General features: G+C 40.6%; 1 protein-coding gene across 1 annotated transcript in view; it reads left to right on the top strand.

Moving 5' to 3' along the window:
- The first annotated feature begins 223 nt into the window (after nucleotides 1-223).
- acad9 (acyl-CoA dehydrogenase family, member 9) overlaps nucleotides 224-15,316 on the top strand; it is a 76,346-nt gene continuing 61,253 nt past the window's right edge. Inside the window, exons 1-5 of the mRNA XM_078543459.1 lie at nucleotides 224-449; nucleotides 5,663-5,756; nucleotides 9,816-9,917; nucleotides 10,094-10,200; nucleotides 11,793-11,893. Coding sequence (XP_078399585.1) covers nucleotides 270-449; nucleotides 5,663-5,756; nucleotides 9,816-9,917; nucleotides 10,094-10,200; nucleotides 11,793-11,893 — 584 coding nt within the window. The 5' untranslated portion in view covers nucleotides 224-269. The remainder of the gene's footprint in view (nucleotides 450-5,662; nucleotides 5,757-9,815; nucleotides 9,918-10,093; nucleotides 10,201-11,792; nucleotides 11,894-15,316) is intronic.

Genomic DNA, 15,316 nt, shown 5'->3' with positions numbered 1-15,316 from the left:
TGCAGGGACTGGAGTGTTGACTGGACATGGGTGATGATAGTTTTATGTTTCCTTTGTCTTACGGTTCCATTTATTGGGTGAGCCCCTCAAAAAAAAAGGATACTTTGGTTGGGTGTTTCTTCGCTGACACTTTTGGAAGGTGACATAGGGCTGCCCCCTGCCGGCCATCAGCGGTACCGCCCCGGTCTTTGTGACGTCAGCAAAGTGCGACAGCTCTGCGCCCACTGGGTGAAAGGTCGGACCCGGGCAGCCGGCAGCAGCCTCAGGAGATGAGCGGAGCGGCTTTACTCCGTGTGAGCGCGTCTCGCCTGCTCTCGGCCTCGGGGAAGCGCGGCGCCACCGCCGCCGCCGGGAGCCTGCACCCCGCATGCTGTCACCGCCGCAGCTTCAGGACTGACGGCCGGAGTCTGGCTTACGCCAAGGATTTGTTTTTGGGTAAAATTAACCAGGTGGGTGGGTGTCCTTGGGAAGCCCGGGGTTGGGGTTGGGGTTGGGTTGGGTTGGGTTGGGGTTGGGGTTGGGGTTGGGTTGGGTTGGGGGTGGGGTTGGGGGTGGGGGTGGGGTTGGGGGTGGCGGTGGCCCTGGCCCTGGCCCTGGCCCTGGTGTGGGGATGGTCCTGGACCTGGTCCTTGGGAAGCCCGGGGTTGAGGGTTGGGGGTTGGGGGGTGGAGGTGGAGGTGGAGGTGGGGGTGGAGCTGGCCCTGGGGTTGGTGTGGGGATGGTCCTGGACCTGGTCCTGGTCATTGGTACCTGCTCCTTGGTCCTGGTCCCGGGTCCCTGGAGGTGTGGTTGGTCCTAGGGCTGGTTTGGCAGGGGGAAGGGAGATTGGTGCTGGAGCTGGTTGGCCGGGGGTGGGGTAGGGACTGGGGAGAGGGAGGAGGGAGGAGCAGGTTTGCAGCTGGTGCTGTGGCTCCATCAAACTGATGTAGGTCTGATTTCCAGTTGTCGTGTTTTCCCAAATTTCAAGCTTTTGAGAAAGGTTGGGGACTGGCAGAGTTGTACCGCTTCATTACTTGATGGAAATTCGGAGGAAGATTGTCCCGGCCTTGGTTATATTGTAGGCAACTGTTGCAAATGGTAATTCTCCACATTGCAGCCTGGTCAGGCACAATTAAACTCCATGTGTGGATGGATTTTATGCAGAATTTTGATTGCCAGTGGACAGCCAATGGTTAAATTTTTCAAATGGCATTTGGCTCCTTTAGTAGCATTCTGACCTCTTGAGCCACAAGGTTGTAGACTCAGGCTCTGTTAGAAAACATAAATACATAATTAGGTTAACACTTCGGGAAGTGCTGCAGTGACCCTGAGGTGCTGTCCTGAAGATATGTTAAACTGCCCTGCCTGCCTGCTCAGAAAGAATAGATGGTGGCATTTAAAGAGCAGCTTAACTCCTCATTGAATTTAGTTTGTGGGATGTTGATATGTGATAATTGGCCGTCAGGCATTTTGATGTCAAATTTCCATTTTAGGACGTTTTGGGCAATCTGTTGAAAAATGGTATCAAGCCCAAAGTGTAGGGGAGACAATCTTAGCACTTGGCAGTGATAATTGTTTTTTGGGGGAATTTGTACTAAAACATGTGCCTGTATTCTGTAAGGACCCCTTAGATGTACATTTTCAATTCTTAAAAATACGTAAAGTAAGAAGAACTGTCACTGCCTGTTAAAATATGAGTTACCACCTTCATGTCAGAGGATGACAATGTAGAAGCAGGAGGAGTCAATATTGCACTTGAGTTTCGTTAGATTATATATCTTTGTAATATATTGCCTGAATGCCAAGCGTGAGTTCTTAGAAACAGAGTCAGGCATATAACTTGTGGCAAACACCAAGATTGCAAAAGATGCTTTGTCACAGAGTCAGCCTTTGAACTTTGTCTTGTACAAATTATTTTATGTATTATGTTACGAAAGGTTAAAACATCAGTTGATCAAAGAGGTTGAAAAATGATCTGAATTACAATGAGATAACACGTGTCAACTAAAAAGTTGTTGATGTATGTTGAGAGAAAGAGAGTGACTCACGATAATGTGGGCCCCTTAAAGACAATGCTGGTGAGACTGTATTTGAAAATGGGGCAATGATGGGCCCAGTAAATAATTGCTTTATATCAGTTTTCACAGTAATAAGAAAGATTTGCATTTTAATAGCACTTTTCATGACCACCAAATGTCTCAAAGCACTTTAGAGCCCATGAAGCATTTTTTTTTGAAGCGCAATCACTGTTGGAATGCAGGAAACGTGGCAGCTAATTTGTGCTCAGCAAACTCCCAAAAGCAGCAAAATAATAATGATATAGTCTGTCTTTTTTTTTGTGTAATGTTGATTGAGGGATAAATATCGGCAGGACACCAGAGATGACTCCCCTGCTCTTCAAAATAATGCCATAGGATCTTTAACATCCACCTGATCGGTCATATGGGGCCTCAGTTTAGTGTCTCATCTCAAAGTTGACACCTCCGACAGTGCAGTGCTCCCTCAGTACTGCACTGGAGTGTCAGCCTTGATTTTTTTTGTGCTCAAACCTTGGAGTGGAACTTAAGCCTGGAAGAGAACAAAGTGCAAGAGATATGAGGAAGCATATATTAAATCTAGTAAGATCCTCCCTTTGTTTTTTTTTAAAGTGTCAATAGTAGTGGAGACCATGATGAGACTGAAGATGAACAAATCTCCAGGACCTGATGGTTTTCACCCATTTAAAAAGAAAGGGAGGAAATGGTAGATGCTTTCCATCATTTTCCAAAATTCTTGATTTATGAATGACCCCCTCGAATTTGAAAATTGCCAATTTCCCTCCACTATTTAAGGTGGAAAGGGGAGAGAAACCGGGTAATTATAGGCCCATTAGTGCAACATCTGATGCAGGGGTGTTACTAGAATCTAGATGCCATTAGATGCCTATAATGTTTTTGACCTCAGGATATCTGTGTTTTACTGCCAATGAAGTAGTTTTGAAGTGTAGTCACTTTTGTAACATGGGAAATGCGGCAACCAGTTTGCAAGGTCAATGCCCTACAAATAACAGTCACCATAAGGACCAGATCATATGTTTTAGTGATGTTGGTTAAGAGATAAATATTGGCCAAGACACTAGGAGAGTCCTCCTGGGTCTTCAGATAGTACCATGGGACCTTTCATCTTTATATGCAACTTCAACATGGTAAAACATCTGAAAGTGCTTCACAGGAGCATTATCAAACAAGATATGGCACTGAGCCACATGAGACAAAAGAGCAACTGGTCAAAACCTTGGTCAAAGAGGTAGGTTTTAAGGAATGTCTTAAAGGAGGAAGGAGGTGGCAAGGCAGAGAGGTTTAGAGAGGGCATTCCTGTGCTTAGAGCCTTGGCAACTGAAGCCATAGCCGTGACTAAAACCTGGAATCCACAGGAGGCCAGAATTGGAGGCAGGAGGAGATTGCAGAGACAGGGAGGGGTAGGCCATGGTGTGATTTGAAAACAGGGATGAGAATTTTAAAATTGACGCTTTTCTTATCCAGGAACTGGTGTAGGTCAGCAAGAACAGGTGATGGGTGAATGGTGACTTGGTACAAGTTAGGATGCAGGTGAAATAGTTTTGGATGAGCTTCTATTTATGGAGGGTGGAAGATGGGAGGCCAGCTAGGAGTGCATTAGAATAATGTAGCCTGGAGGTAGCAAAGATATGGATTAAAGTTTCAGCAGCAGATGAGCTGAGGCAGAGACAATGTTGGGCAATATTATAGAGGTGGAAATAGTCAGTCTTGGCAAATCAGGAGGTGATTGGGAGAAAGGAACTTGGTGAAATTGTTATCACTAGGGAAATGGTACTGAACAAATTTGTTGGAGCTGCAGGCTGGCAAGTCTCCGGGTCCTGATGGACTACATCCTAGTGTCTTAAAAGAGGTGGCTAATGAGGTAGTCGATGTGCTGGTCTTAATTTTCCAAAATTCACTAGATCCTGGAAAGGTTCCATCAGATTGGAAAGTAGCAAATATCCCTATATTTAAGAAGGAAGGAAGGCAGAAAACAGGAAACTAAAGGCCAGTTAGCTTGACGTCTGTCATGGGGAAGTTATTAGAATCGATCATTAAAGAGGTTATAGTGGACACTTAGAAGAGCTCAAGGCAACCGGGAAGCGTCAGCATTGTTTTGTGAAATGAAAATCATGTTTAACCAATTTATTGGAGCTATTTAAAGGAGTAACATGCACAGTGGACAAAGGGGAGCCTGTACACGTACTGTACATGGATTTCCAGAAGCCATTTGATAAGGTGTCATATCAAAGATTATTGTGGAAAATTAAGGTGCATGGTGTAGGGGGTAACATATTAACATGGATAGAAGGTAGGTTGGCTGACTGGCAAAAAGCAGAGTATGCATAAATGGGTCTTTTTCTAATTGGCAGGATGTGGCACGTGGAGTCCCCCAGGAATCTACTGGGGCCTTAACTTTTTACGATTTACATCAATGACTTAGATGAGGGGAGTGAAGACATGGTAGCTAAATTTGCAGATGACACAAGATAGGTAGGAAAGTATGTTGTGAAGAGGGCATGAGGAGGTTGCAGATGGATATAGATAGGTTGAGTGAGTGGGCAAAGACCTGGCAAATGGAGTTTAGTGTGGGAAAATGTGAAGTAGTTCACTTTGGCAGGAGGAGCAAAAATGCAGAGTATTACTTAAATGAAGAGCAACTGCATAATTCTGAAGTGCAGAGGGATCTAGGTGTTCTAGTAAGTGAGTCACAAAAAGTTAGTATGCAGGTACAGCAAGTAATTAAGGCTAGTGGAATGCTATCCTTTATTATGAGAGGAATTGAACATAAAAGTAAGGATGTTATGCATCTATTTTACAGGGCATTAGTGAGACTGCACCTCGAATACTTATGCAGTTTTGGTTTCCCTATTTAAGGAAGGATGTAAATGCATTGGAGGCGTTTCAAAGAAGGTTTGCTAGATTGATACCTGGAATGAGTGGGTTGTCTTATGAGGAAAGGTTAGACAGACTGGGCTTGTTTCCACTGGAGTTTAGAAGAGGGTTGATTGAAGTATACAAGATCCTGAATGGCCTTGACAAGGTGGACATTGAAAGGATATTTCCTCTTGATCGGTGAGTCCAGAATTAGGGGGCACTGTTTTAAAATTAGAGGTTGCCCTTTCAGGACGGATATGAGGAGAAATTTTTTCTGAGGGTTGTGCGACTTTGGAACATTCTGCCTCAGAAGGTGGTGAAGGCAGGGTCACTGAATATTTTTAAGGCAGAGGTAGATAGATTCTTGTTCAGCAAGGGAATCAAAAGTTATCGGGGTTAGATGGGAATGTAGAAATCAAAACAAAAGAAGATCAGCCATCATCTTATTGAATGGCGGAGCGGACTCGAGGGGCTGAATGGTCTACTCCTGTTCCTATTTCTTATGCTTTTATGTTCTTATGGTGATGAATTGGATATTGGTTGCAAGCGTATCTTGGGGTCAAATATGGCAATGAGGTTGTGAGGATTGCAACCTCACTGAAGTATCAGCCTGGATTATATACTGTTTGGAGTGAGCCTTCAGCACCTGGCCTTCTGACTCTGAGGTGAAAGTGCTACCACTGAGGAGGGAGAAATAGTTGGTCTAAGTTTGTGTTATAAAAGGATTGTATACTGTAAGTAATTTCAGTTTATATGTTCATTTTTTCTAGAAAGAAGTTTTTCCCTACCCAGAAATCAGTAAAGAAGAGTTGGAGGAGATTAGTCAACTTGTTGCACCTGTGGAAAAATTTTTCAGTGAAGATGGTGTGTGTTTTTTTTGCCTAATATGGATTATGTAAATCTACCACCTGGTTAAGCATTGTCATTTATTCTAATGATGTGTACTCAAGTCTATCCTGTCGAGATTAAAATCATTTAATGCACATAGCATTGCCTGTGCTCTGACAAAAGAACAGAGGTGAAATGAGGAAACATTGCTTCACGTAGTAGCTTGTCGTGACCTGGAACTTGCTGCCAGAAAGGGCAGTGTAGACAAATTCAGTAGTAACTTTTGAAAGGGAATTGGATAAACACTTGATGGGAAAAATTTGCATGGCAATGGGGAAGAACCCAGTGGGACTAATTGGATAGCTCTTTCAAAGAGCTGGCACAGGCACAAAGGGCCAAATGGCCACCCACCTGTTCAGTATCATTCTATGATTTTCCAGAAGGGAATTGTCATACCTTCTATCGTGTAATCTGCTTTAATCGGAGTGGCACTGTTAGGGTTATTTTCCCTGATAATTACATTTTGGGGTTTAGAATGTAATGTAGTAGATCTCGTAGAGTTGACCAAAAGAATATAATTACTTTGAAAACCTCTGTGACCTGCAACCACATCTTTCTCTGTTGAAATCTCCCCCAATTATAATAATTTCATTTGCACAAATGAAAATAATGCTTTATTGTATGTGTATGCATGGAGGGGGAATGGTGCTTTAAACCAGAAAAATGCCAATAGACAGAAGCTTTATTTGTTTTTTCCTGTAAATGGTAGACATTATAATAATGTAGGTAGCTTAAGTAATTGAACATGTAGTAGTGGGACAAAAAAAAAAGAATGACAAAAATACCTGTAATTAAAGAGAGTATTGCAATGAAAATAATCATCCCTGCATTGGAGAATCATAGCATCGTTATAGCACAGAACAAAGCCATTCAACCTCTCGTGTCTGTGTTGGCTCTCTGCAAGTTCACTTAATTTGTGGGCTCATGTGTTTTAGAACATAACTTGTAGTTTTAAGAATTAAAGTTTAACTGTAGAAAATGGGATAAATGCAACTAAAGCAAGCTTAGAGCATATTACACTTAAAAGGTTGGGGCCATGTTGCCTTAAGAGGTTAACAGCCAGAGAGATAAGGTAATTAAATTGCTGGGCTTTAGAGATCACCAGAAAACCTCAAGACCCTGAAACTTCAAAAAGTTTGTTTAATAAAGTCAGAAAAGAAGAGAGAGAGCTATAAAACAGCAGGTGGACGTACGTAGCTAAAGAGCTGGAGATGTGACTTCTGTAAAGCTTGCAGTGATGACAGTCCAGAAGGATGTTTTTGTTTTGGGATTTAGAACTAAATTAGTCTAAAGGCATTCAGTAAACCCTGAAAGATTGTAAAACCCATTTTCTTCATCAGACCAAAGAAGAAATTGTAAATGTGGGATAATTAATCTAAAGGTCGGTTTGAGGACAGCCTAGAGTAGGTGACATCATCATGGAGATGGGTGGAGCTTAGGAAGGTTCTCTGGTTTCAGTTCATCTTGGTGTTTGCTGAGAGTTTCTTAGTTGCAGCTCATTGAGAAGATAACCAAAGTAAATGACAGTTAGATAGACCTGCACTGTAAGCAGAGTAAGGAATAACGTCATAATTGACAGTGTGCAATGTGGCTGAGGTTTACTCTGTTTAAATCTTGAGGGAACAGAAGATGGACGATTGCCAAGTTTGGAGTTAATGGGAGAATCTACAATGGACCGCTGTGTCTTATTGCAAAAGAAAGTAATCAGCTGAATTAGCTTAGAATTATTGGAAATGTAACCAGAACGAGGGACTGGGGTACCCACAGCAAATAACTAAGATTGTGTGTTCCAAGAGAATTCTTGGAGGAAATGAGTAGTAAACCTGAGTACATAACAATTTGGTTTATAACTACGTATGTTAACAGTGCTTGTTTTGTTTAATTTTTGTATATACAATAAAAGTTTGTGTTTTGTTTAAAAAAGCGAAATCTTCTGGCTTAGTTCTATTGGTTAAAATGAGGTGTTCAAATTTCTATTTAAATATTAACTGTCCCTAACCAGATCATAACAAAATTTCTTGCCTTTTCCCCGTAGCCTTGCGAATGTTTCCTCTTCAGTTAATGATCCAAGTCCCTTTTCAAAACCAGAATTGACTCTGCCTCCACCACACTGTCAAGTTGGTTCATTTCAAGGAGCTAACTATCTACCTTTTTTAATAATCTTTCATGGAATGTGGGCATCGTTGGCAAAGCCAGCATTAATGCTAAGTCATTTCAGAGGGCAGGTAAGAATCAACCACATTGCTGTGATTCTGGAGTCACATGTAGGCCAGACCAGGTAAGGGTGGCAGATTTCCTTCCCTAAAGGACATTGGTGAACCAGATTGTTTTTTATAACAATTGTCAATAGTTTCTTGATCACCGTTACTGAGACTGGTTTTCGATTCCAGATTTATGAATTGGATTGAAATTCCACCAGCTGTTGTGATGGGATTTGAACCGTGTCCCCAGAGCATTAACCTGGCCCTCTGGATTACTAGTTTAGTCACATTATGCTATCATCTCCAGCTCCCATTTCTGCTTTGTAAAAATGCCTGTTTTGTTATGCTTCAATAAGAAGTCTGTATCCCCTCCAGTAGTAAAATCAGACCACACAACATCAACCCATTTCTTTGCTCTAAGTGACCTTCAGGTCCATCCTGTAGAGGTAAAGCCATCTAATGTGTGTAACCATGGAGATTTGCAGTGCCAGATAGTGCTCAATATCCAGAAAGAAATCTCATTAGAATGCTGATGATGTGAACCTTGTAAAGATTAACTTTATTATTAGTTATAACAGTATTTCTTAAAAACTAAGGAGTGCAAAAACAAATTGAAGGTTAGGACTGCTGAAACATACTGATTAGCTGCAGTCAGCAGTAAGGCCATGCAGTCCTATTGCCCTCATGTTAGCAAAAATAGTAAAACAAAGGAGAAAACAGGGTTATTTCCTATTGTTCTGCTACCTTCTGGGTTGATCAATAAAAATGGCAATATTGAAGTACAGGTCTGATTTGAGATATGAACATAGACTTTCCACTCTGGGTACAAGTAGCGAACTTTGCCAGTTTTGGAGAAGTGTTTTTTCTCTTGGGTTTCTGCTCAAACTCATGCTCATATCACTGAATGTAAAATCTGCCATGACCAATGTCTGAAGATACAATTTTTAAAAAAAACATATTTTAAAATGTACACTTTGATCTTTTTAAGAGTAGTAACTTGCTGTAATTTGATTAATACACCTAAAAATGAGTACATCGCAAAAATAAGCACTTTTCATTTGTGCCAATCTATAACCTGAGAGTAACCTACTTTTAAATTACTGAAAATGATTGAAAAAAATATGTATACAGAACCATTTGCTGTTTATATTTGTCTCTGAGAGTCAATTTCTTAGTAAATGAGAAACAAAATTGCATTTGAAGGCTTACTTTTTAAAAAAAAAAATAATGTCCTTGTGCCCAAAATGGCTAGAGCTTCCTTGAAGGCCTGGAAACTTGATTTGCGCTGGTTGTAATTTATTCTTTCAATTCTGCGATATTTTGTGCTGGTTTGCCAATTTCAGCCAATTGCGCCAAGAAACCAATGCAACAGGATCAACCCAGAAGGTAGCAGAACAAAGAAGCCCAAGTACCAGATGTTATAAGTCTATGGGAAATAACCTTGTTTTCTCCTTTGTTTTACTGTTTTTGCTGAGGTGGGCGATAGGACTGCACGACCTTACTGCTGACTGCAGCTAATCAGTATGTTTCAGCAGTCCTAACCTTCAATTCGTTTTTGCACTCGTTAGTTTTTAAGAAATACTATTTTAACTAGTAATAAAGTTTGTCTTTACAAGGCTCATATCATCAGCATTCTAATGAGATTCCTTTCTGGATATTGAGCACTATTTGGCACTGCAGGTCTCCATGACTACTTTGAAATCCTATCACATGATCTGCTGTTTACCTTTTCATTTTGAGGTAAAATTGATTAATAAATAGTGACATATGCATGTTATATATGTTAACAGATATTCAGATGAATGTTTTAAGTTAATGTTTTCTCTTTAATCAGTTGATTCAAAGAACATTGATTTGGATGCAAAAATTCCACCAGAAACCATGAAAGGACTCAAAGAGCTGGGTCTCTTTGGACAGCAGATTCCTGTGGAGTATGGTGAGTTTGTGAATATTGAAGGATAAAATTACTGCTGATGTGTCTAACTTTGTGTGCCCAGCATTTTACACCAAAATAACTATACATAATGCATAATAGTTATTTTGACTGCTCGATTTGAGTTTTGGCATCGGAATACTGTGATTGTGTTATCTGTTGACGGATTTTGTTCCCAGGTGGCCTTGGCCTGTCAAACACCATGTACGCACGAATTGGTGAGATCACTTCTTTGGATGGGTCCATTGCTGTTACTCTGGCAGCTCATCAAGCTATTGGACTGAAGGTATTTGAGATATCCTGACCAAGTAGATTGTAAACTGTTGATTTGAATTGAAGATAAAGACCAATAACTGTCTCCCTCCGTGAAAGAAAATCTTCTAAAATAAAGTGCTTGCGACATTGTGGTATTGGTTTAGACTTGCTGAGACTGAATGTGGGAGTTGAATTAGTGTACAAAGTTAAAATGGAAAGAAATGTAGGTTTGGGTTAATTCAGTTCCTTCACGCAGTTGGGTTCAGTAGCTCCTACTTTGAAACCCTACTTTGGCATTGCTTAACAAATATAACTTGATTTATTCCTATGATGCACCAATAATGTATTTAGCAGAGACCAATCTAGTATGGTGGTCAGTATATATTGCTGGCATCTTACTTCATGCCCTTGGTTGTGCGCTGCAGGAGGAGGAAGTTTTGCACTTAGAACATAAGAACTAGGAGCAAGAGTAGGCAATTCAGCCCCTCGAGCCTGCCCCGCCATTCATTAAGATCATGGCTGATCTCATTTCGGCCTCAACTCCAATTTCCTGCCCTCTCTCTGTCAACCCATTACTAATTAAAAATCTCTCTATCTCATCCTTAAATTTATTCAGCGTCCCGGCATCCACTGCACTCTGAGGTGGTGAATTCCACAGATTCACGACCCTTTGAGAAAAGTAGTTCCTCCTCATCTCTGATTTAAATCTACCACCCCTTAGCCTAAAACTATGGCCTCTCGTTCCACTTGCTGTGGAATTTGTCCCTTTCCCAATTTTTTCTGACCTGACTACTTCTCAACAGAATGCAGTCTGCTTTCTGTCCGGATCCCATGCCCTGTGCAAAAGCAAGACTGATTAGAAAGAAGTAGGAAGGGAAGCAAAGTCATACGGTTCTGGGGCAGCAGTTGTACCAGGAAAGTAATGAAGTAGCAGAAGCAGACAAAATTATAACTGCAACTGGTCCAAATATAGGGGAAGGAGTAAATCCAGTTTTGGAGTAGTTTGGAGAAAACAAAATGGAAGAAAGTTCACCTGGAAAAAGCAGAATATTTTAAGTGCAGGAAGTGAGCAGATGAGTTTTTTTGACCTTGGTGGCTCATGGAGAAAGTATTCGTGCAGACTCATTGGGCTGAATGGCTTTTCTTTGCAGAGTAATGTTCTATGATTCTAGATTATGGGGGGATAAAGGTTGCTTATTGAAAATAAGTAGTTTACAAATCATACCTGAAAGGGAAATAGATGGAGGGATTAAAATGGGATGAGACTTCTAAAATAAACTATTTTCTTTCTGAATGGTCAGGAGATTCTTTGTCATGAATGAAATTGGAAACTCCAGGGAATGGATTGACGAAACCTGAAATCCAGAAACAAAATGTTTTTTTTGTTGTTTTGATTAATATTTGTCTAATTCCCTTTCGTGTCTTTGTGCTGTTGTGCTATGATACATTTTGGAAGTATATTTGTTGTCGTAAAAATAATATCACTGTCCCAGATACTACAGTTGCATGCCATCATACCATTGTATAAGTAATTTAGACATACTCTGAGTAAATATGATTACAGTTGAGTAATTGGCACAAATGTATCAGAACCTGATCCTTGTTTATTTTGCATGTGATTAGGGAATCCTAATTGTTGGTACTGAAGAGCAGAAAGCCAAGTATCTGCCTAAACTGGCAACAGGAGAGCATGTTGCAGCTTTTTGTCTTACAGAACCAGGAAGGTAAGATAGGAACTAATTGGATCAATTAATTATGAAATGGGTTTGATTCATTTTCCTTAAGGAAAGAGCAATTTTTTTCATCTTTTATTTAAGGCAAGTAATCTGTAGTATTGTACAAAGTAAGTAACATTTTGAAGATTTCCAATAATATGAACTGTAAAAAATTGGTCGGTTAATTAATGCCCCAACACCAAAGTGTTTGCCTTGTAACAAACATGAATTTTTATTTTTAAATATGCAAATTGAATGACTTTCTAACCTTTGGCCTTTAGTGTTTGGATTTAAAATGTGTATGTAACAATTCATAGTATCTGCAGCGATATTTATTAGACTTTATTTCACTGCATTGTTACAACTGAATAACTTATTTGTAGTACAGGTTTTTCATGAAACACATTAATGCATGAAGTTATTACTAGTAGTGTGGTCAGCCTGTGTTCTCCAGCCAACTGTTTAAATTGACAACCTATGTTGTATTTATTTTTGCTCATGGGGAAACTAAGATGGCCTTATTAAAGGTCACAGTTTTGTTTCATGTTTCCAGGTTGTTTTGTAAAACAGCAGTTTACAAATTTTTCCAAGTGGGAACCCTTGTAAGTTTTGCAGAGTCAAAGGGTTAGGACTCTGATCCTAACTCCTCCAATGCAGTGTCAACCACCCAAAGAAGCATAGGTTTTTTGATTCGTACGCAGTGTCACAAACAAATAGCTGAATTTGTGTTGGGGTGAGAAGGCAGGACCAGAGGGTGAGCATGCCAGCAGCTAGGTGTCAGAGTGGGGCACTGGATAACCAGTGTGTTCCCACCTCTGGCTATTTTGGAAGAGGCTGTTATGGTGGTGAGGGCTGGTGGTTGCTGGGGTCATGACAACTACCCATCAATGAGTGATGAGTAGCCAGTTAGGCCTCTTAAAGGGATGCCAACTGGAATTTTCCCACTGTAAGGAACATATAACGCAATGCAACGTAAGGATCATATCTTTATTTCTGTTGGATTCTTGTAAAGAACATATCTTTTTATTTCCTGTTGGACTGTGTATTCAAATTACAATGGCTGCAATTTGAAAGACATGTCCACTGGAACAGGATGAGAGATATATACAATGTTGCAGTCCTGGAACAGAATGTGCCATTAAAGACAGGATGGTGCCAGAAAGAGATCCTGAACCAAGGGAGCTTCCTGACAACAGCATTTTAATTGGCTCCTGAACAGGTGACCAGGTTTTGTGTGAGGACAGTGCAGCAGAATAGCTCCTAGCCTGAAAGGAACAAGACTTAAAAACTCTTTCTCCTGTGTGTGGAAGATTCCAGTAATTCCACAATAATAGCTAGCTGGCTTTTTCCTCATATCTCTATAACCTGCTGTAGTCAGCAGTAAGGTCATGCAGTCCTATCAAAGTGAAGGGGAAAATCACTGTTGGAGACATTGAAAGGCAAGTGCTCAACCAGTCAGCTAAATACTGAAAGTGCTGAAAGACCACCTCGTGTCATCAACAAAGAACTGAAAGGACTTTGGAAGATGTCGATCAAAATCAACCCATCGAATCCTGTACTCCGGATTGGTGCTATTGAAGTCTTTTATCCCACCCTTAAAATCCATGGTGTGTGTGTGTGTTTGTGTGTGTGTGTGTGTGTGTGTGTGTGTATAGGGATTTAAGAAAGGGGTAGAGTTTAAGCTAGAGTGTTACAATTAGCAGTTCATATTTCTTTTGCTAGTAGTGAACGACAATTTGTTCAATAAACAGTTATGTATTAACTTTACAAACCTGGTGCTGGTATTCAGTTATGTAAAATTGGGGCAACCTGGTGGTTTGGTCAAACTTTTCACATTTGTCATGACTTGGAGAACAATGGGACAAAGTTTGGGGGCTTGAGTCTGGGATATTTTGCGACAAAAGACAGTGACGATTTGGGTGTAGATTTAGTAAGTAAATAAAAGCTAAAAGGAAACACCAGGTTTGTACTGTCAAAAATAGGGTGGCACTGGAAACTGCTAAAGCTTTCCTGCAAGTGGAAGAGTTGCCCTGGTGATTTTACAAGGGATCCCAAAAGCCAGGTTAATCAAACTAGCAAGTAAATTAGGAGTAGGAATGCTTTCTAAAGCTGGGAAGGCAGGGATAATTGAAGAGATAGCAGAGCATTTAAAGTTGCAAGTGATACCTGACACTAGTGAGTCACAGCTGGAAGTCGTGAGACTTTAGTTAGAAATGAAGCGACTTGAATTTGAATGAGCAAAGGAAATGAAACAAAACATGACTCCCAAAGAAGACAAGCAGGAGAAGGAAAGAAAACAAAAAAGGGAATTAGAATTGGTGAGGTTAGAAAAGCAGGAAAGAGAAAAAGAGAGAGAATTCCAGCTTAAAATGCTGGCAGTTAAAAAAGAGACCCCAGTATGTGAAGCAGCACTTATTTCCAGATCAGAACCCAGTGGAGAGATGTTAAATTTGTACAAGCTATTCCCAAGTTTGAGGAAAAGGATGCTGAAGCGTTCTTTATTTCATTTGAGAAGATAGCTAAACGGATGAACTGGCCAAAGGAAAATTGGACATTGTCCATGAAGAGCAAATTGATAGGTAGATCACAGGAAATTTATGCTTCACTGTCAGAGGAGGTTTCTAGGAATTATGATGTGGTGAAAAAGGCCATTTTGAGTGCAAATGAGTTGGCCCCTGAAACATACAGACAAGTTTCAAAATTTAATGAAACAGCCTGGGCAAACTTACATTGAATTGAGTTTCAAAGGATTAAGCAAAATGGTTTTGACAGGTGGATACAAGCATTAGGAGTTGAAACTACCTATGAGGTTCTCATAGAGACCATTCTCTTCAAAGAATTTTAAAACCCCCCCTACCATCTGTAATAAGAACCCGTGTTGAAGATCAAAGGGTTGCAACTGCTACGAGACAGGCAGCATTAATGGCTGACGATTGTGAGTTGATCCATAAAACTCAACCTTTCTTCCATCACCTGCATAAATTTGAAAAGGATAGAAAGTGAGAGTGTGAAAGGAAGGCAAGTAGCCAAGGTAAAGAATAGCTGGGAATACTTTGAGATCTCCTCCCCAGATCAGGAAGGAAGGTACTGAGGGTGGAGGTGAAACTCGAAGGCCTGAGTGTTTCCATTGTAATAAAGTGGGACACATTCGTTCAGAATTTTGGAAGTTGCAAGGGAAGCCCATGGGACTTAATGGAGTTTGTAAGCAAGAGTCTGGAAAGGGAACTCAAAAGAAAAATGCTGCAGACCAAATTGTGGCTTTAACTAAAATTAAGGGTCTGCAGGTAAACACCGCTGTGAATGCAGGTGAAGTGAATACGCTAGATGAGAGATATAAAGGGTTTTTGTCTAAAGGGAAGACGACCCCTTTTTCATCAAAAAATGCAGCTAAACCCATAACTATATTAAGGGACACAGGAGCTACTCGAATTC

This window comes from Cetorhinus maximus, chromosome 6 (assembly GCF_964194155.1).
Source record: "Cetorhinus maximus chromosome 6, sCetMax3.hap1.1, whole genome shotgun sequence".
In the NCBI taxonomy this organism is placed as follows: domain Eukaryota; kingdom Metazoa; phylum Chordata; class Chondrichthyes; order Lamniformes; family Cetorhinidae; genus Cetorhinus; species Cetorhinus maximus.
Note: the sequence above shows the minus strand (reverse complement) of the source record. Positions and strands in the feature narration are given on the sequence as shown.